The 17,658-nt window shown below is 65.4% G+C and overlaps 3 protein-coding genes across 7 annotated transcripts; all 3 read left to right on the top strand.

The window, feature by feature from the left end:
* The first annotated feature begins 57 nt into the window (after positions 1-57).
* On the top strand, positions 58-3,864 carry LOC137845646 (lysosomal acid glucosylceramidase-like). 2 transcript variants are annotated; one of them, XM_068663052.1, is made up of 11 exons: positions 58-170; positions 899-1,012; positions 1,164-1,355; positions 1,432-1,578; positions 1,704-1,837; positions 1,922-2,094; positions 2,187-2,424; positions 2,580-2,804; positions 2,919-3,082; positions 3,231-3,356; positions 3,505-3,864. In XM_068663052.1, the coding sequence occupies exons 2-11, from the start codon at positions 946-948 to the stop codon at positions 3,605-3,607; spliced, it is 1,569 nt and encodes a 522-aa protein (XP_068519153.1). In that variant the 5' UTR covers positions 58-170; positions 899-945; the 3' UTR covers positions 3,608-3,864. The 2 variants fall into 2 exon arrangements, with proteins under 2 accessions (XP_068519153.1, XP_068519152.1); XM_068663051.1 differs by having other exon boundaries at positions 67-166.
* Positions 70-12,008, top strand: LOC137845648 (lysosomal acid glucosylceramidase-like). Of its 2 annotated transcripts, XM_068663056.1 has the most exons (12): positions 70-170; positions 663-773; positions 7,465-7,578; positions 7,778-7,969; positions 8,046-8,192; positions 8,327-8,460; positions 8,789-8,961; positions 9,074-9,308; positions 10,016-10,240; positions 10,309-10,472; positions 10,606-10,731; positions 10,800-12,008. In XM_068663056.1, exons 3-12 carry the CDS (start codon positions 7,512-7,514, stop codon positions 10,903-10,905), a joined length of 1,569 nt encoding a protein of 522 aa, XP_068519157.1. In that variant the 5' UTR covers positions 70-170; positions 663-773; positions 7,465-7,511; the 3' UTR covers positions 10,906-12,008. The 2 variants fall into 2 exon arrangements, with proteins under 2 accessions (XP_068519157.1, XP_068519158.1); XM_068663057.1 differs by lacking the exons at positions 70-170; positions 8,789-8,961 and having other exon boundaries at positions 669-773.
* Positions 12,009-12,139: 131 nt separating this feature from the next.
* Positions 12,140-16,783, top strand: LOC137845644 (lysosomal acid glucosylceramidase-like). Of its 3 annotated transcripts, none has more exons than XM_068663049.1 (11): positions 12,140-13,161; positions 14,010-14,128; positions 14,258-14,449; positions 14,541-14,687; positions 14,816-14,949; positions 15,145-15,317; positions 15,419-15,656; positions 15,747-15,971; positions 16,048-16,211; positions 16,294-16,419; positions 16,500-16,783. In XM_068663049.1, exons 2-11 carry the CDS (start codon positions 14,062-14,064, stop codon positions 16,606-16,608), a joined length of 1,575 nt encoding a protein of 524 aa, XP_068519150.1. In that variant the 5' UTR covers positions 12,140-13,161; positions 14,010-14,061; the 3' UTR covers positions 16,609-16,783. The 3 variants fall into 3 exon arrangements, with proteins under 3 accessions (XP_068519150.1, XP_068519151.1, XP_068519149.1); XM_068663050.1 differs by lacking the exon at positions 12,140-13,161 and adding an exon at positions 13,733-13,928; XM_068663048.1 differs by lacking the exon at positions 12,140-13,161 and having other exon boundaries at positions 13,734-14,128.
* The last annotated feature ends 875 nt before the right edge of the window (positions 16,784-17,658 follow it).

Raw genomic sequence — 17,658 nt, 5'->3', positions numbered from 1 at the left:
GGGACCGGGGGGGGGGGGGGGGACACCCGGTGCCGGTGTGTCAGCTGACACCGGCGGTCACGTGAGCGGCGGGGCGGGGCGGCGCCCGGTGGCGGCTCCGTTCGGGGCCGGGAGCGCGGGGACGGGGACGGGAGCCGGGGTCCGGGGTCCGGGGTCCGGGCCGGCGGTGGGTGAGCGCCCGGCAGCCTCCTCCCGGGACCCGCCGGTGGGGGGGGGGGGGGGGGGGGGCGCGGCTCCCCTCGGGCGTCCCGGAACGGGAACGGGAACGGGAACCGGGCTGCGGGGCCGACGGGGGCAGCGGGGAGAGGAGCGGGGCAGGGGGCTCGGGGCTGGCGGGGGGGGGCTCAGGGGCGGGCACCGGGGGGAAATCCTTCACCGGGGGGGGTGGCGGGGAACGGCGCCGGCTGCCCGGAGACATGGGGGGACCCTGGGGGGGGTCCAGGGCCAGGCTGGAGGGGACCGGGGGCAGGAGGGGGCTGGGGGCTGGAGGGGGTCGGGGGCACGAATGGGGCTGGGGGGGGCTGGGGGCAGCCTGGGCTGGTGCCCATGGTGGTGGTGCCCATGGTGGGGGTGGGAACGAGGTGGGCTCTGAGCTCCCCGCCACCCCGGTGCGCGGTGCCGTGATTCCGTGACCCCGGTTGAGCAAGGCGCTGCTGTGCCAGGCACGCGTGCGGGATGGGCCTCGGCCTGTCCCCATCACGCCCTGTCCCCGTCCTGCTCCTGGAAGAAGAGCCACGGCGTGGGAGGGACGGGAAGCTCGGGTCCCCTTAAAGGCGAGGCTGGCACCGGCGCTGCGGAGGCGGCCTGGCAGCGAGCGCGGACGCGGTGCCAGCACAGCTGCGAACGGCTCTTCTGGGGCTGCTCGAGGCTTTCCTAACGGCGTGCCCCCCACTCACAGGGTCTGCTTCCCCGGGTCTGCCCGAACCAAGGGGACGTGGCGGTGCCATGTGGGCCCAGCGTGCCGGGGTCCTGGGCTGGCTGCTGCTGCTCCAGGCGGTGCCCAGGGCTGCAGGTGAGTGCAGGGACGGGGTGGGGTGGGGTGAGCAGGGTGGGGAGCGTGGGGCTGGAGGGATTTAGGGAGCACCCCAAGGCACGGGGAGAGCTCTCGAAGGGCCACAGCCCCTTAGGGAGCGTCCCCCTCCAGCATCTGCCCGTGCCCGCAGGCGCCCGGCCCTGCAGCCCCAAGTACTTTGGCCGTGACTCCATGGTGTGCGTGTGCAATGCCACGTACTGCGACACGCTGGACCCTGTGGTGCTGCCGGCCCCGGGCACCTACGTCAAGTACGAGAGCAGCAAGGCCGGCAAGCGGCTGGAGCGCAGCGAGGGGAGCTTCCAGCGCAGCCTCCGTGCCCCAGGTACCTGCTGTGGCTGGTGGAAATGGGCCTCGGCCTTCCCTCGAGCCTCTGTCACGCTGCGTTTCTTCCCCTGCAGATCTCGTCCTGACTGTGGACACGACGCAGCGGTACCAGAAGATAAAGGGATTCGGTGGCTCTGTCACTGACTCGGCTGCCATAAACATCCTTTCCCTGCCCGAGAAAGCCCAGGACCACCTGCTGCGCTCCTATTTCTCTGAGGAAGGTGAGGAGTCGTGGGGAAGGCGGGGGGGCTGGTGATGGGGACCCTCGGGAGCTGCTGCCTGGGAGCTGCTGGGGCTTGGAGCCCTCCTGTCCCGCTGCCTATCCCAACCCCTCTGTGCCTGGCAGGGCTCGAGTACAACCTCGTCCGCATCCCCATGGCCAGCTGCGACTTCTCCCTGCACGCCTACACCTACGATGATGTCCCCTATGACTACGAGCTCACCCACTTCAGCCTGCGGGATGAGGACACGAAGCTGAAGGTGAGCAGCAGGCGGGAGCGAGGAGGTCACACGGGAAGGGGCACAGGGGCTTAGAGCTGAGCCTCTCTCTGCCCCGTGCTGCAGATCCCCATCCTGCACCGAGCCTCGGCCATGGCCAAACGGCCGCTGTCCCTGTACGCGAGCCCCTGGACCTCTCCAGCCTGGATGAAGACCAGCGAGTCCTTCATCGGGAAGGGCACGCTGAAGGGGCAGGCGGGGGACAAGTACCACAAGACCTGGGCCAACTACTTCGTGCGGTACAGAGGCGCAGACGGGGGGAGACGCCGAGGGGATCCTTGGCGGTGGAGCTGGGGAGATCCCTGGATCACACCTCTTCCCTTGCGCTCAGCTTTCTGGACGAATACGCCAAGCACAACCTGACCTTCTGGGCGGTGACGGCCGAGAACGAGCCCTCGGCCGGGCTGATCAACAACTACCCCTTCCAGTGCCTGGGCTTCACGGCCGAGCAGCAGCGGGACTTCATCGCGCGGGACCTGGGCCCTGCGCTGGCCAACAGCTCCCACCGCGACGTCCAGCTCATCATCCTGGATGACAACCGCCTCCACCTCCCACACTGGGCCAAAGTGGTGAGCGCAGCGAAGGACAGGGGGTCCTGAGCCCGGTCCCACTGGGGCGTGCGTCCCTACGGAGGGCTCAGCTGCTCCATCCCGCAGCACCAGGGTGCGGGTGCTGGTGTGCTGCCCCCCAGCACCTGGCGCTGGCCGACTCTTGTCCCTTCCAGGTGCTGGAGGACGAACAGGCAGCTCGCTACGTCCACGGCATTGGCATCCACTGGTACCTGGACTTCATCGGCCCCATACAGGACACCGTGGTGCCCACTCACGAGCTCTTCCCGGATTACTTCATCCTGGCCACGGAGGCGTGCATCGGGGCCCACTTCTGGGAGCGGGATGTTATCCTGGGCTGCTGGGAGCGGGGGAACCAGTACAGCCACAGCATCCTGACGGTGAGAGCCTGCCCTGCCCTGCATGGTGGGCCCTGGGGAGTGGTGCTGGCACCCCCCTCTCCCCCCCCATCACCCTGCTGCTTGGGCAGACGTCTGTGCTGTCTCCTGTTGCAGAACCTGAACCACTTTGTGGCCGGCTGGACCGACTGGAACCTGGCGCTGGACCTGGAGGGGGGTCCTAACTGGGTCAAGAACTACGTGGACAGCCCCGTCATCGTGGACAGCAGCGAAGGCGTCTTCTACAAGCAGCCCATGTTCTACCACATGGGGCACTTCAGGTGGGTCGGGGCTCCCCAGCTGCCTGGCCTCCAGCTCTGTGGTCACAGCAGCGGCTTGGTGGGAGGAGAGCCGTGCAGGACATCTTGAGAGAGCTCCGCTGGGGTCTGACCTCATTCCTGGTCTTGCTTCTTGGCCTTACTCGTGCAGTAAGTTCATCCCAGAGGGCTCCCAGCGTGTGGGGCTCGTCGCCTCCAAAGAGTCCAAGAAGACTGACCTGGAGTACTCGGCCTTCGTGCGCCCCGACGGTGCGGTGGTGGTGGTGGTCCTCAACAGGTGAGTGACGCAGCCCGGCCTGCAAGCACGGGTCCCCATCCAGCCAGGCCGTTACGTGCGCACCCATCCTGCTGGGCCTCGTGCACTGCTGGCGGTCAGGACCTGCTGCAGGATCCTCCTGACCCTGCTGCCCCTCCTCACCCTCCAGGTCCCTGCAGAATGTGACCTTCGGGCTGGCCGACACGGTCGGCCTCATCGAGGCCGTGGCTCCGGCCAGCTCCATCCAGACCTACCTGTGGCGGCGGCAGTGACGGGGCTGAGATGCCCGTGGCTGGCCAGGGGCTGGACTGAGGCAGTGGGGCTGCGGCCCCACGCTGCCCGCGCACTCCGTCCGGGGAGATGTGGCCGAGGCGGCGCGGTGCTGTGCCCCGTGGCGGAGCCGAGCACCCGGGTGAGATGGGACCCGGAGCGCCGTGCACAGGCCGGGGGCTCTGGCACCCCCAAGGCGGGGATCCTACAGGCTGCGAGCGCTGGTGCTGCTGCTCCAACATTAAATGCTGATGCTGGCTCCGTGTCTGTGGCTGGAAGAGAAACCTCCGGGTCCCTGCCCTGCTCCCTGGGTGCAGCCCTGGGAGGGGATCCTGGGCAGGGGGATGAGCAAGCCTGGATGCTCCCCAGCTGCCTTGCTGTGGGCAGATTTAGGATATGGCTCCAGGTTTACCCTGCACACGCATGCTCCTGGGGCGGGAGGAGGCTGCAGCTTTCCACCCTGCAGGGTGGGAGCCCCCTGCACATGTGGCCTGGCCTCATTCTCGTGGAGCTGGGGCTTGCTCCCTGTCGGCTCTGCTCTGCACTGGGGCTCCCCAGCCCTGCAGGGCTGCAGGTTCCCCGGCCACGTCTTAGCCCAGGCTGCAGGGAGCTCCCCGGCACCGGGGCTGGAGGCAGAACCAGCTCCAGGAGCGCTGCAGTGTGGGGGGTTTGGGACACGAGTCTGCTCTGGATGGGGTCACGGGTCTGTGAGCTTCGTGGGGCTCTGCAGGGAGGTGGATCCCTGGATGTTGCTGGAGCACAGGCGGCTTTCAGCCCCATGAGCTGCTTGAGGTTTTGAATCACCCGGGTGAGCTTCAGCCCACAGACCTCAGGGAAGGAGCCGAGATGGCACCCACTGGGCAGCAGCAGCCCTGCGATGGGGCACGCTGTCCCCGGTGGGACTCAGCATCATCCGGAGCTGCGGGGCCAGGCAGGGTGAGTAAGCAGGCATGGGACCAGGAGTGGGTGCAGAGCGCCGGCACACCCAGGAAGGAGGGAGGCAGCGACGAGGGTGTGCGGGGGATTAGGGCAGGGGAGGTCACAATTGCAGGCAGGGCTGGGAAGGGAGGCTGGGGCTGGGTCAGGGCAGGCAAGACGCAGCTTCCCGGTGCCGTCGGGGCTGGCAGCAGTGAAGGGACTTCCCCTTAAGCCCCCCGTCCAGTGTCGGGGGTGGCACAACTGCCATTTGGGGAGTGGGGTGGCTGCTGGACCCCACTGCTGCCCAGAGGCCCTTTGTGTTTGTCCACAAGAGGGAAATATTTCTCCAGGATTGCGGCGGCTCCCAGCCTGCTCCAGGCATCCCCACAGCCCAGCACCAGGCTCCAGCAAGCAGCTGCTGCTCTCCCACCTGCTTCTTTTTTCGCAGGTCCCTCACTTACACACTTTTGGAGGTTTTCCCAGCCTCAATAATAAAAGCCAGTGTCCAGATGCTTCACCTCCTCCAGGCACATCCCCTTGTCCTGCTCCTCTGCTCGGCCCCAAAGGACCAAAAAAGTCTGGGTTAAACGAGGAGGGGAAAATCCCATCGCTGCGCTCTGGGCTTGGCTTGTTAACCCCCCCCAAAAAAGCACTGACCCATTTGGGGCACACACAGACCCCAAATCCCGCACGGGCAGCTCAGCCCTAGCTCTGTGTTTGCATGGGTTCCCGTCCCCACAGGACGGCGCTGGACTGGCTGAGGGACAAACTCCTCGTGCCCCAGGCTCCTTCACCCGAGAAGGAGCGAGAAATCCCATGTGCTGGGGACGTCAGCAAGAAACGGCTTGGCTGAGGATTCAACGGGGTTGCCCAGTGGCTCCTGTGCCACCAGCTCAGCGCCGAGGCGTTGCCCTTCCCCTGGGTCTCACTTTTCCTGCTGAGCAAGAAGCTCTTATCAGCCCTTGTTGATAGGGACGAGCTCCTGTCTATCCCGGCAGCCTCCGCGGTGTTTTTGTTTGGGGACGTTTTGGGGCTGCCAGGCTCTGCTGGGGCTGCAGTGGGAGCCCAGCCTGGCCACGGGGCCACGGCTGTGCCAGACCCCAAAATGGGGAGGAAAAGAATGGGGCAAGCATGGGGCATCCCAGGTCAGGGGCAGCAGGCCAGCAGCCTCAGGATGCATCTGATCAATTAATCCCTCCCCAAAACTGGGGCTAATTAGCCTGGGTGTAGCACCTGGCTGATGAGTTAGTCACAGCTGGAGGTGGGAGTCGTGTGGGGCAGAGGGGACGGGCCAGCAGCTTCCTTCTGGGGCTGCCTGTTCGCTCCCTAGGTTTTATCCAGGGGCTGCCTGGCCCCAGCCACCCTCTTCCTGCAGTGGGTGGCCCTGGGGTTTGGCCCTGGGCACACGGGGGGGGGCTGTGGTGTGCACCGCACCACAGCGGGACAGTGCTGGAGGGCAGGGGAAGACGGATCGGGTTGCCCTACAGCTGTATCTGATATGGCTGAAAAGGAGAAAATTAGTCATAAATTGCTGCTCCACCCTGGAGAGGGAGAGCTAACGGCGCAGAGGGTGGCTGAGCAGTTTAACCCTCACCAAGTGCTGGTGGAGAAGCAGCGGGGGGAGCCTTGGGCTCTGCTGCCAGCCCCGGCTTTTGGGCAGGGGGCGAGCTGTTCCCCGCTGCTCCGGGCTGCCGAGGGTGCCCGTACAGAAACGGGTGCGTGTGCGTGTCCCGCATGCTGTGCCCAGGAGCAGGCGGTACCCGCGTGCCAATTTCAGCCCTGGCAATTCTGACGGTGAAGCTTTGCTCGAGGAGCAGCCCCGTGGCAGGGAGTGTTCCCGGAGTTGGCCCCGCGGGCGTGGAAGAGCTGAGCTCTGAGCTCTGCGCCCTGGCAGCGCGGCTGTCGGGGTGGAGGCACCGCTGGCACCGCAGCGGGTTCCCCTCCATGGGTCCGGCTCCTCGGTGCCGCCTCGTTGGTGCAGAAACAGAGGAACAACGGCGCTTGGCAGCCTGCTGCTGCCCTCCTCCAGCGGTGCTGGGTTGGGGGGTGAGCGATGCAAAAAGGCTCGGGCATGGCAGCAGCCCCGGCTCCCGCACGGTGCCTGGTGGATCCTCGCCCTTTGCCATCCTTGCCGGGGCATCCAGGACCCTCCTCAGCCCGGCGTGTGGCTGTGGCAGCTCTTAGGGAAATGAGGTGAGGGGCAGGGGTAAATTGCCCAGCGTGCTGTTGGAAATCATTAGCAGGGCAGCCCAAAATGTCCCCGAGTGCGTTTGTGGGCTCTGCTGTGGTTTTGGGGATTCATCCAGAGTCCATCTGACGAAAGAAAGAAATTAGTTTCTTCTTCAGAGCCTTGCAACGGCTTCTCAGAGCTGCGCCACGCCGTGTCTCCCCGTACTGGCAGGGCTGGTGGCACAGCTGGATCCATCAGCACGATGTCTCTGGCACTGCCGCTCCTGGGGGTGAAGCAGTCAGAGGCAAACAGGACCTGATTTCCTTCAGCACCGGCCCCACCAGCCTGTGGCAAGACATATACCTGATGGTCCGGGTCCGAGACCAGAGGGAGAGCAAGGAGGAGCTGTGGGGGTGGGAGAGGAGGGTGTGCTGCGAGGGAAGGTCTCGACTCGGCTCCCCTTAAAGGCAAGGTGGGGAGCTCGGAGCTGCCTTGGGAGGAGGAGGAGGTCTCCTGCAGCGCGGGGCCGGAGGCAGCAGCGCACGGCAAGCGGCACGGAGGCAGGTGGGCTCCGGGTCCCCCGGGGGCAGGATGGAGCCACCTCCCCTCCCCAAACGAGGGTCTTGGCAGGAGGGCAAGGACAGCTGGCGAGGCAGCAGTTCCAGCAGCTGAAGGCGAAGCAGCCGACCCAGCCCTGCTCCCCAATGCAGCCCTGTCCATCCCCTCCTGTGCCAGCTCAGGGGTTCCTAACGGCATGCCCCCCAAACACAGGGTCTGCTCCCCCAGGTCTGCCCGAACCAAGGGGACGTGGCTGTGCCATGTGGGCCCAGTGTGCTGGGGTCCTGGGCTGGCTGCTGCTGCTCCAGGCGGTGCCCAGGGCTGCAGGTGAGTGCAGGGACGGGGTGGGGTGGCAAGGGCTATGTGGACTCTATATGGATGCTGTATGGGGGGCTCTGGGGTGCGGGTAGGGTGGGGAGCGTGGGGCTGGAGGGATTTAGGGAGCCCCCCAAGGCACAGGGAGAGCTCTCGAGGGGCCACAGCCCCTTAGGGAGCGTCCCCCTCCAGCATCTGCCCATGCCCGCAGGCGCCCGGCCCTGCAGCCCCAAGTACTTTGGCCGTGACTCCATGGTGTGCGTGTGCAATGCCACGTACTGCGACACGCTGGACCCCGTGGTGCTGCCGGCCCCGGGCACCTACGTCAAGTACGAGAGCAGCAAGGCCGGCAAGCGGCTGGAGCGCAGCGAGGGGAGCTTCCAGCGCAGCCTCCGGGCCCCAGGTACCTGCTGTGGGCAGGCAGCGGGTGCTCCTGCAGGTCTCCCGTGAGCTGAGCCAGGCTGGGTTTTCCCTCGCAGGGCTGCTGCTGACGCTCAACATCTCTGCGCTGTACCAGCACGTGAAGGGCTTCGGTGGGTCTCTCTCAGATGCTGCTGCCCTCAACATCCTGGGGCTGTCGCAGCCGGCCCAGGACAACCTGCTGCAGTCCTACTTCTCCGAGAACGGTGAGCAGCGAGGGTGCCAGCAGCATGGGGCAGCTCACTGGGTCCCTGCTGGGAGCTGCAGTGTCCCAGCTGCAGGGACGTGCATTGCCTGAGCTGCTGTTGCGGTGCTGCTCGGTGCCTTTCCTTCTCCGCAGGGATCGAGTACAACCTCGTCCGGGTCCCCATGGCCTGCAGCGACTTCTCCGTGCGCCCCTACAGCTACGACGACGTGCCCTATGACTATGAGCTGAAGCACTTCAAGCTGGCAGAGGAGGACGTGAAGATGAAGGTAGGAGGCTGAGCCCGCCGCCAGTGCCTGGGTCCCTCTCTTTCTATCGGCTCCTCTGTAGGAGCTCCTGCGTGGGGACCCTGGTGCCCGGGCACTGCCATCCCGGTGTGGGGTGTGTGGGGACAGCCCGCAGGAGCTGGCACCTCCTCTGGGGTGCGTCCCGGCGTGCCCGCCCGGTGCTGGCAAGGAGCAGAGCCGGGGCTCTGTGCCATGGGTGGTGCTCTCTGGCTGCCGTTCCTCGCAAGGGCCCTTCAGTGCTCCCCTTCCTCCTGTTGGGGTTTTGGAGAGCTGCAGCTGGAGCTGAGCCTCTCTCTGCCCCGTGCTGCAGATCCCCATCCTGCACCGAGCCTTGGCCATGGCCAAATGGCCGCTGTCCCTGTACGCCAGCCCCTGGACCTCCCCGGCCTGGATGAAGAGCAACGAGGATGTTCGCGGGAAGGGCTCACTGAAGGGGCAGGCGGGGGACAAGTACCACAAGACCTGGGCCAACTACTTCATCAAGTACCATTCCTTGGGGCCGGGATGCCCTGGGGCTGGGGCAAACGGGGGAGCATGTTGGGGGCAGGGGACGCTCGCGGCGAGGCCAGCATCCCTCCGCTCTCCCCTCTCCCAGGTTCCTGGACGAATACGCCAAGCACAACCTGACCTTCTGGGCGGTGACGGCGCAGAACGAGCCCCTCGCGGCGCTCTTAGCGCACCCCCAGTTCCCGACCATCGCCTTCACCGCCGTGCAGCAGCGGGACTTTGTGGCCCAGGACCTGGGCCCTGCGCTGGCCCAGAGCTCGCACGGCACCCGGCTCATCATCATGGACGACCAGCGCATCCACCTCCCCGCCTGGGCCAAAGCGGTGAGGCGCGGGGCTTCCCCTGCAGCTGTCTGCTCTGCTTCACGCCTAACCATTGAATGTTAACCTAAAATTAAGCCTGCAGCCGCTCCCAGTCCTAGACAGACGGGAAGGCAAATCAGGCGTGCTGCAGAGGGAGCAGGAGCTGGGTAATTGGTAGCAGCCACCCCTGCGCTCCTGTCTGAGGCAGGGACAGGAGGAGGCTTCTTCATCCCACGTTCCTGCAGCGGGGCAGCCACAGGCGCTGCCTGCACGCCGGCTGCTTCTCCGGGCAGTTTCAGCTGCTTTGTTTTACTCCTTGCCCTCCTTCCTTTGCACTACTGAAGAGGCGTCATGGGAATTCCTCCAGACTAGGAACAAGGAAAGGAAAATTTGCTCCTGTCTCTGCCTTGAGCAAGGACGGAGCTGCAGGGGGAGGCCAAGGCGTGAGCGTGTTCCTCCCGTCCTTCAGAGCAGCAGGCCCTGGGGGCGAGCGGTGCCCGACCATCCTGCTGAGGATGAGGAAGGAGGGGTGGGAGGTGTCCCTCCATGTGCCCAGCAGGGTGCCAGAGCCACCTCTGGGTGCTTCTTGCTGGTTAGGGTGCAGGTGAAGGAGCCCCTGGTGCTTGCGAGAGGGGAGGCTGGTAGCCTTGGCGGGCCACAATGGGGTCCGTGTGCCGAGCCCCGTGGGGACAGGGGCATCCCCTGAGGCATCTCCTTTGTCCCCCCAGGTCCTGGGCAATGCCACCGCTGCCCGCTACGTGGCTGGCGTCGGCGTTCACTGGTACCTGGACAGCATCGTCCCAGCCAGCTGCAGCCTGGAGGCCACCCACAAGCTCTTCCCCAACCATTTCCTCCTCTACACCGAGGCCTGCAGCGGTTTCCTCACCTATCGGTTCTCTGTGTCGCTGGGCTGCTGGGAGCGAGGGGACCGCTACAGCCACAGCATCCTGACGGTACGGCCTCTCCCAGCGTGGCTGCGGGCCCAGCGCGGCCGCCCTGAGCCCCTTTCCTTGCTGCCCAGGTCCTGAACCACTTCGTGGCCGGCTGGACCGACTGGAACCTGGCGCTGGACCTTCAGGGGGGCCCCAACTGGGTCGAGAACTACGTGGACAGCCCCGTCATCGTGGACAGCAGCAAGGACGTCTTCTACAAGCAGCCCATGTTCTACCACATGGGGCACTTCAGGTGGGTCGGGGCTGGCTCCAGTGGTCCTCGGAGCTGTGCCCCATGCCTGGGATGAGGCTGCCTGCCCCCCACGGTCACTGGGAGCGGGACGGGGTTGCTGGCATCCCCTGGAGCCCCCGTTCCCCTCCTGCAGCAAGTTCATCCCCGAGGGCTCGCGGCGCGTGGGGCTGCACAGCAGCCGCCGGTGCCTCTTCTGCCAGCTGGAGCACGTGGCACTGCTGCGCCCTGATGGCACCATCGTCCTGGTGGTCCTCAATAGGTCAGTGGGGGCTGGGGAGGGGGGCTCGCGGTGCCAACCTTCTCAGCCCCTCTCGCCTTCCCCCTAAGGTCTCCCTGGGATGTGCCCTTCGGGATCTCGGACCCCGCTGTCGGTTTCATCGAGGCCATGGCTCCGGCCAGCTCCATCCAGACCTACCTGTGGCGGCGGCAGTGATGGGGCTGTCCCCAGAGCTGGGGGCGGGTGCTGGGGGTGAGGGGGTGCTCCCCTCACCATTTCCAGCATTCTCCAGTGGTGGTGGCACCCCGGGGACATGGGGTGGCCCAGGGGTCCTCCCACCCCTGTGCCAGGGGTGCCACGGTCCCACTGCATCCCCTTCCCGGTGCAGCAGCGTCCCCCGGGACACCATGCCCTGCACCAGGCCACGCTTCCACACGTGGCTCCCTCCAAACCTTCGCGTGTGTCTCGCACGCCAAGTAAAGCCTTGACGTGCTCCCTCCGGTATGCACCGTTCCCCGTCATTGTTTCCCCTACGTGCTCGGAAATTGTTCCGTTTTCCTCCCTTTTCCTCCACGACGTGGGTGAGGCGCTGAGTGCCGAGGGGGTCCTAGGGCAGCCTCCATCCCCGCGTCCTCCGTGTGGCTGCCTCGTTTGTAGCTGCAGCCAGAGGCTGTGCCGTGGGCCAGCTTTTGATTCGTTTCATATGTGCCGTTGGTTTTCCTAGCTTGCTTGCTTTTTTTTTTTTTTTTTTTTTAAATGTAAATGTCATGCTGCATCGGGGGGACGCTGCACAAAAGGCCGAGTATGCTGGAGCCATGTCCCCATCGACCAAACCCCGCAGCCGCGGCAGCCAGATTAATTTGATACCATCTCTTCCATAAATTCACACCGCCTGCCATCTCCAGTAATCCTCTGCTAATGGAGCCTCATGACAGACTCTCCTCTATTCTGGCTCTGTCTGAAATCAAGCTGACAGGCTACAATTACCTGACCATCCTGTTTACTCTTTTTAAATACCAGTTACAGTTTTTGCTTGCTCCAGTCTTTGGGAAGGTTACCAGTATCTTTGAAGTCCAGGAATTAGAAAGCCAGAGAGCTCCTTAGCAAATTCCACTTGTGTGTAAGCTGCGGAGTTGCTGATGTTGGAGGAAAAAGAAAAAAAAAAAAAAAAAAGAGGTTTAACAGCTGTCTTGTTGGAGCTCGACATGAAGACAGCACCTGGCTGGTTCTCAGCCCTTTTCACAGGGCACTTCTGCCCGTCCTGCTCTTCTGTCGATGCTTCTGGGTAGCGCTGACCCAAACCGCAGCTGGAATTCCTTCCCTTCCTAATTTAAACTAAAGCTCTGCCATGCAGAGGAGGCACACATGGGCATGTCTGGAGCCCCGCAGCTGCTGTTTGCTGTGCTTGAAGCACACGCGTGTGCTGCACTTCGGCACAGCCCCTGCAGCCAGCCTCGGTGCTCCCTTGCCAGCTGCAAGCACGGCTGCCGCAGGCTGGTGCCTTGCCTTCCTCCCCGTGTGCCGATGGAGGAGGCGAGGGCCATGCTGTCCCAGGCGCTGTGCCATGGCTGCGAGGGGCGCAGGCTGCGGGATTTGCCCTGGGGACCTTGCAGGGGGGAGCCTGGGGGGGAGCGGGGCTGGCACAGGGCAAGTGCTGCCCCCATCCTGTTTCTCTTGATGGGCAGGTGCTGGCAATTAGGAAGGATCCTAAATTAGAAGGTGCGCTGTCTGGGCTTGTTCCGCAGCCCGTGATGCGGTCGATGCAGCGCTGCAGCCCGCTCCACCCAGCGCTGCTGCGGGCAGGGGCTGGTGTCCGGGGATGCGACCCCATGGCAGGGGCGAGTGGGGGAAGCATGGGGCAGAGCCTGGGGCCCCCGGCAGCACCCACAAGGAGGGGCAGCGAGGGGTGGTGTGATGGCTCCTGCTGCTTTCGGATGGTCCCAGGGGTGCCCTGCAGCCACACGGCTGCCAGATGGGGAAAGCCGGCTGGTGGACCCATGAGTGGGACGTGGGTCTTGGCCACAGCACTTGCTAGAGACGGTTCCTGCCTGCGTCTGTGGCACAGAAGACACGGAGAGAACCACGTCAGGGCCGAGGGAAGGTGTCTGCGTGGGGAGATGTGGCCAGAATGACCAAGGCATAAAGGGGAGCTGCTGCAGAGAGGTGCAGGTGGGCAGTCCCGTCCCCCTCCCTGGCTGCCCTGCAGATGCTGGGACAGGTTTCGGGAGAACTTTGCAAACGCTGCAGGGAAGTGTTGAAAGCTCTCATTGGCGCGGTGTTGCAAAACCCTCCTCGGGCTCCTCTTCAAACGCACCCAAATCCCATGGGCCGTCCTCTCTGCTGGGACTCACCTTTCCTGCTCAGCCAGAAGCTGTTGCCTCCTACCCGGCTGCAGCCCAGAGAGCAGGTCCTGCTGCCTTGCCGCCCTGCTCCCGAGCACAGACACGGCAAGAGAAGGATTTCTGGGGGCAGGTGAGTAGCCTGGATCTGGAATGTTTTTTTTTCAGACAACAGGGATGGGGTTGGCCAAGGACCTGGGACCAGGCTGAGGCTGTGAGCACCGTGTCTGTCTGTCACTGCCAGCAGATGACGGGTGCACGAGGACCCTCCTGGCCCCGGTCCCTATCCCGCAGGGTCTCGTGGTGGCACTGTCCCGAACCTTGCTTCCCCCTGTCCTGGTGGCAGCAGCGCAGGGAGGCACAGGGGTGGCTGATCCTGTGTTTCCTTTGGGATGCTCCTTGCCCAGCAGCGCAGGGTAGACAAGGCAGGGTGGGAGCAGCTGCAGAGGGCAGGGAAACATGGGACCCCCCTGTGCTGTGGGCTCCATCCCCAAACCTCTCTGGCAGGGCAAGCCCTGGCTGCCACACTTTGGGGTGTGAGCACAGAGCTGTTTGCTCCTGACCGTGGCTCAGGAGGCACCGGGGACACATCCAGAGTCGGTCCCGTGGGGCCTCAGCATGTGCTAGCCCCCCTGTCCTGCTGGGGCACGGCACAGCTGAGGGTCACACAACGCGGGGAGGAGGCAGGCGTGCACTGTGAGACGGGAGGGAGGAAGGCGAGGACGGGAGTGATCCGACACACCGGGTGCTGCCAGCGTGGGCGGCTGGCAGGGCCAGAATGCTGGGCAGAGGGCGGCACATGCTGGGGGCTGCACCTCTGGCTGGGCTGCGCATGCTCTGGGCCGCAGTGTGGCTGGAGACACCCATGGGTGACAGCCCTGTGGGAGCAGCACGCTGCCAGTGAGGCAAGAGGGAGGGCGAGTGCTGGGCCAGGGATGAGGCAGAGGAGCCGCTCGCTGACATCCACCGCCCTGCTCCCAGCCCCAGAGCTCGCTGATCGCATCTGTCCGAGTCCCACGGCAGCGGAGGCGCCATGTGGCCTGGGTGTGCCAGCGTCCTGGGCTGGCTCCTGCTGCTGCAGGCAGCACCGCCCGTGGCAGGTGAGTGGCCGGGCTGTGTCCCCAAGGGGGGTGCAGGGCAGAAGGGGTGAGCTGGGGGCCGGAGGAGCTCCTTCGTGGCAGGGGAAGGTCTGTGGCAGACCTCTGCCTGCCCCTCTCCTCCCGCTGCAGGCGGCCGGCCCTGCAACGCCAAGGACTTCGGGCACGGCTCGCTGGTGTGTGCCTGCAGCGCCGCGTACTGCGACACGCTGGACCCCGTGGTGCTGCCGGCCCCGGGCACCTACGTCAAGTACGAGAGCAGCAAGGCCGGCAAGCGGCTGGAGCGCAGCGAGGGGAGCTTCCAGAGCAATGCAGAGACCCCAGGTACCTGCCCCGGCTGCGGACGTGGTGCCGCATCCCCAGGGATGGAGTCCCCGTCCCCACGCTGTGGCCGTGATGCTGCTCGTCCCCGCAGATTTCCACCTCACTCTGGACACGGCGCAGCGCTACCAGAAGGTGAAGGGCTTTGGAGGCTCCGTCACGGACTCAGCTGCCATAAACATCCAGTCCCTGTCCAAGGAGGCTCAGAGCCATCTGCTCCGCTCCTATTTCTCTGAGGAAGGTGAGCACGGGGCAGGGCAAGAGCACTGGGTGCCTGGCCTTGGTTTTGGAGAGCAGCTGAGGGGCTGGGGGGTTGCACCCCCCCAAATGCCTCCCAGGGACCCCCATCACGCCCCGCTCCTTCCCCAGGCATTGAGTACAACCTCGTGCGTGTCCCCATGGCCAGCACTGATTTCTCTGTGCGTCTCTACACCTATGCTGACGCGGAGGGTGACTTTGAGCTGAAGCACTTCAACCTGACGGAGGAGGACACGCGGATGAAGGTGAGTCCCATGGATGGGGGGCAGCCACGGGGTGGGCAAGCCTGAAGTGCTGGGGCTGGGGCTGGGGTGGGACGGGTGGCCTGGGGAAGGTGGCTCCCCAGGGCAGGGGGAAGGAGAGGGCTCACCCTGCCACTTGTGGTGCTGGAGGTGGCACGGACCCGGGAGCACTCGCTGCCATCTCTGTGTTGTCCCCAGATCCCAATCCTCCAGGCAGCCCAGGCAGTAGCCAAGCGTCCCCTGTCACTGTACGCCAGCCCCTGGACGTCCCCGGTCTGGATGAAGACAAACGGTGCCATGACGGGGAGGGGGACGCTAAAGGGAAACCCAGGGGACAAGTACCACAAGGCCTGGGCCAAATACTTCATCCGGTGAGCAGCCGAGGGACCCCAAAGGGCACTGGGGGCTGCCCCCCAGAGCCAGGCTGGCGCTGCTGTGATGAGGCCGCTCACCTTGCTGCTCCTGTGCCCAGGTTCCTGGATGAATACGCCAAGCACAACCTGACCTTCTGGGCGGTGACAGCAGGGAACGAGCCCACGGCTGGCGAGATCGTCTTCTACCCCTTCCAGTGCTTGGGCTTCTCCCCGGAGCACCAGCGGGATTTCATCGCACAGGACCTGGGCCCTGCGCTGGCCAACAGCTCCCACCGCCACGTCCAGCTCATCATCCTGGATGACCAGCGTGTGATGCTGCCCTACTGGGCTCAAGTGGTGAGGCCCCACGGCGGCTCTGCCCTGCCCCACAGCAGCTTTGCCCTGCCCCACGGCGGCTCTCAGGGCCTTGCTCTTTTCTCCTCCCAGGTTCTCAAAGACCCCGTGGCCGCCAGCTACATCAGCGGCATCGGCATCCACTGGTACCTGGACTTCCTGGCGCCCATCGACCTCACCCTCTCCATCACCCACCACCTCTTCCCCAATTACTTCCTCCTCTCTACGGAGGCCTCCACTGGCTCCTACTTCTGGGAGCCCCGGGTGGTGCTTGGCGGCTGGGACCGCGGGAGCAAGTACAGCCACAGCATCCTCACGGTAGGGCTGGGTGGGCCCGCGGGACGCATTGCCCCCCTCGGCTGCGTGCGGCTCAGCACCGCGACCACTCCTGCAGGACCTCAACAACTACGTTACGGGCTGGACCGATTGGAACCTGGCGCTGGACCTTCAGGGGGGCCCCAACTGGAGCAAGAACTACGTGGACAGCCCCGTCATCGTGGACAGCAGCAAGGACGTCTTCTACAAGCAGCCCATGTTCTACCACATGGGGCACTTCAGGTGGGTTGGGTCTGGGGGCGGCCGGCAAGGGGACCCAGCAGCGCTCCTGGGTGCCGCGTCCAGCCCCTGCTTGTCCCTGCAGCAAGTTCATCCCTGAGGGCTCGCAGCGCGTGGGGCTGGCTGTCTCCAAGAAGTGCCGCAGGTGTGAACTGGAGCACACGGCTTTCCTGCGCCCCGACGGCGCCGTGGTCCTGGTGGTCCTGAACCGGTGAGTGGCTCGGCCCTGCGCCCTGACCCCACAGCCCTGCCACCTCCTCTGACCTGCTTCCCTCCTCGCATCCCCCCCAGGTCCCCCATGGATGTCTCCTTTGGGATCTCAGACCCCAGGGTCGGCTTCATTGAGGCCACAGCTCCCAGCGACTCCATCCAGACGTTCCTGTGGAAGCAGCCGGCCTAGCATGGCTGCGGTGGTCCCGGTGCCAGCAGTGCTGCTGGGGGGCTGCTTCACCCCCCTGGGGGCTCGGGGACGGTCCCCTGTAGCCCTGCACCACCCCAGGGGACCTGACCGATCCACAGGCCACGACGCCTGCTGTTTTCTAGATGTTTTCATAAAATAAAGAGGTTTTCTACAACCTCGCCTGCGCGTCCTCTGCCCTCCCTTGCCGCCTCCTCACGGTGCTGGAGCTGGGTGAGGAGGCAGGTGTGGAAGCGGCCATACCCACAGGCCCCCCAGACCCCCACTGCTCCCCCCCAAGCCGTGACCTTGCTGGGAGGCAGCCCCACGAAGGCTGTGCCCGGGGGGACTTGGGGACATCGCTCCCCTCCCGTGCCCACGTGCAGCGTCCTGGTGGCAGAGCTGCAGCCAGAAGCCAGCGGGGGCCTGGGGACGGTGGCAGCTGGGCTCGGCCGCCGGGATTCAGCAGGGCCTGATGTCAGCAGCCCCAGTTTCTCCTGCTGGCAGGAGCAGGAGGCTGCTCGCTGCGGTTTGTGCTGCTGGAGCAGCCATAAACCCCTCTGCTAATGGGAAACTGGAGCGTCGGGCGCATACTTCCCGAGTGACGTTATGGGGGGAGCGGGGCCGGGGGGAGCTGCGTTGAGTCATTCCCCTCCCGGCAGGGCCCCTCGAACCGGAGGCTCCACGGCCGCCACGCGGGTGAGGGAAACCATTCACACCCTGGCTCCTCTCCTGGCCTCGGTGCAAACCCGGGGGCCCCCGGCCTGCAAACCCATGCCCGGCGCAGGACCTTTGCAGCGGGACCCCGTGTGCCGTGGGGCTGTGTTCCCAGGGTGCAGAACCCGTCCCTGTCCCCCCACCACCCCAGGGGGCACCCGGAGCCAGGGTGGCAGCCCCAGGATGCAGCCGAACAAGCGAGGGCTGTGTGCCGCCTGGCAGCGGGCGCACGCGTGCGCGCGCCTGGCCAGACACCGCTTTTCCATTTACACCCTCGTAAACTGACGGCAGCTGGGGGAAACCGCAGCATCGCTGACGGCCCCGCTTGCCCCCAGG

This window comes from Anas acuta, chromosome 28 (assembly GCF_963932015.1).
Source record: "Anas acuta chromosome 28, bAnaAcu1.1, whole genome shotgun sequence".
Lineage (NCBI taxonomy): Eukaryota > Metazoa > Chordata > Aves > Anseriformes > Anatidae > Anas > Anas acuta.
Note: the sequence above shows the minus strand (reverse complement) of the source record. Positions and strands in the feature narration are given on the sequence as shown.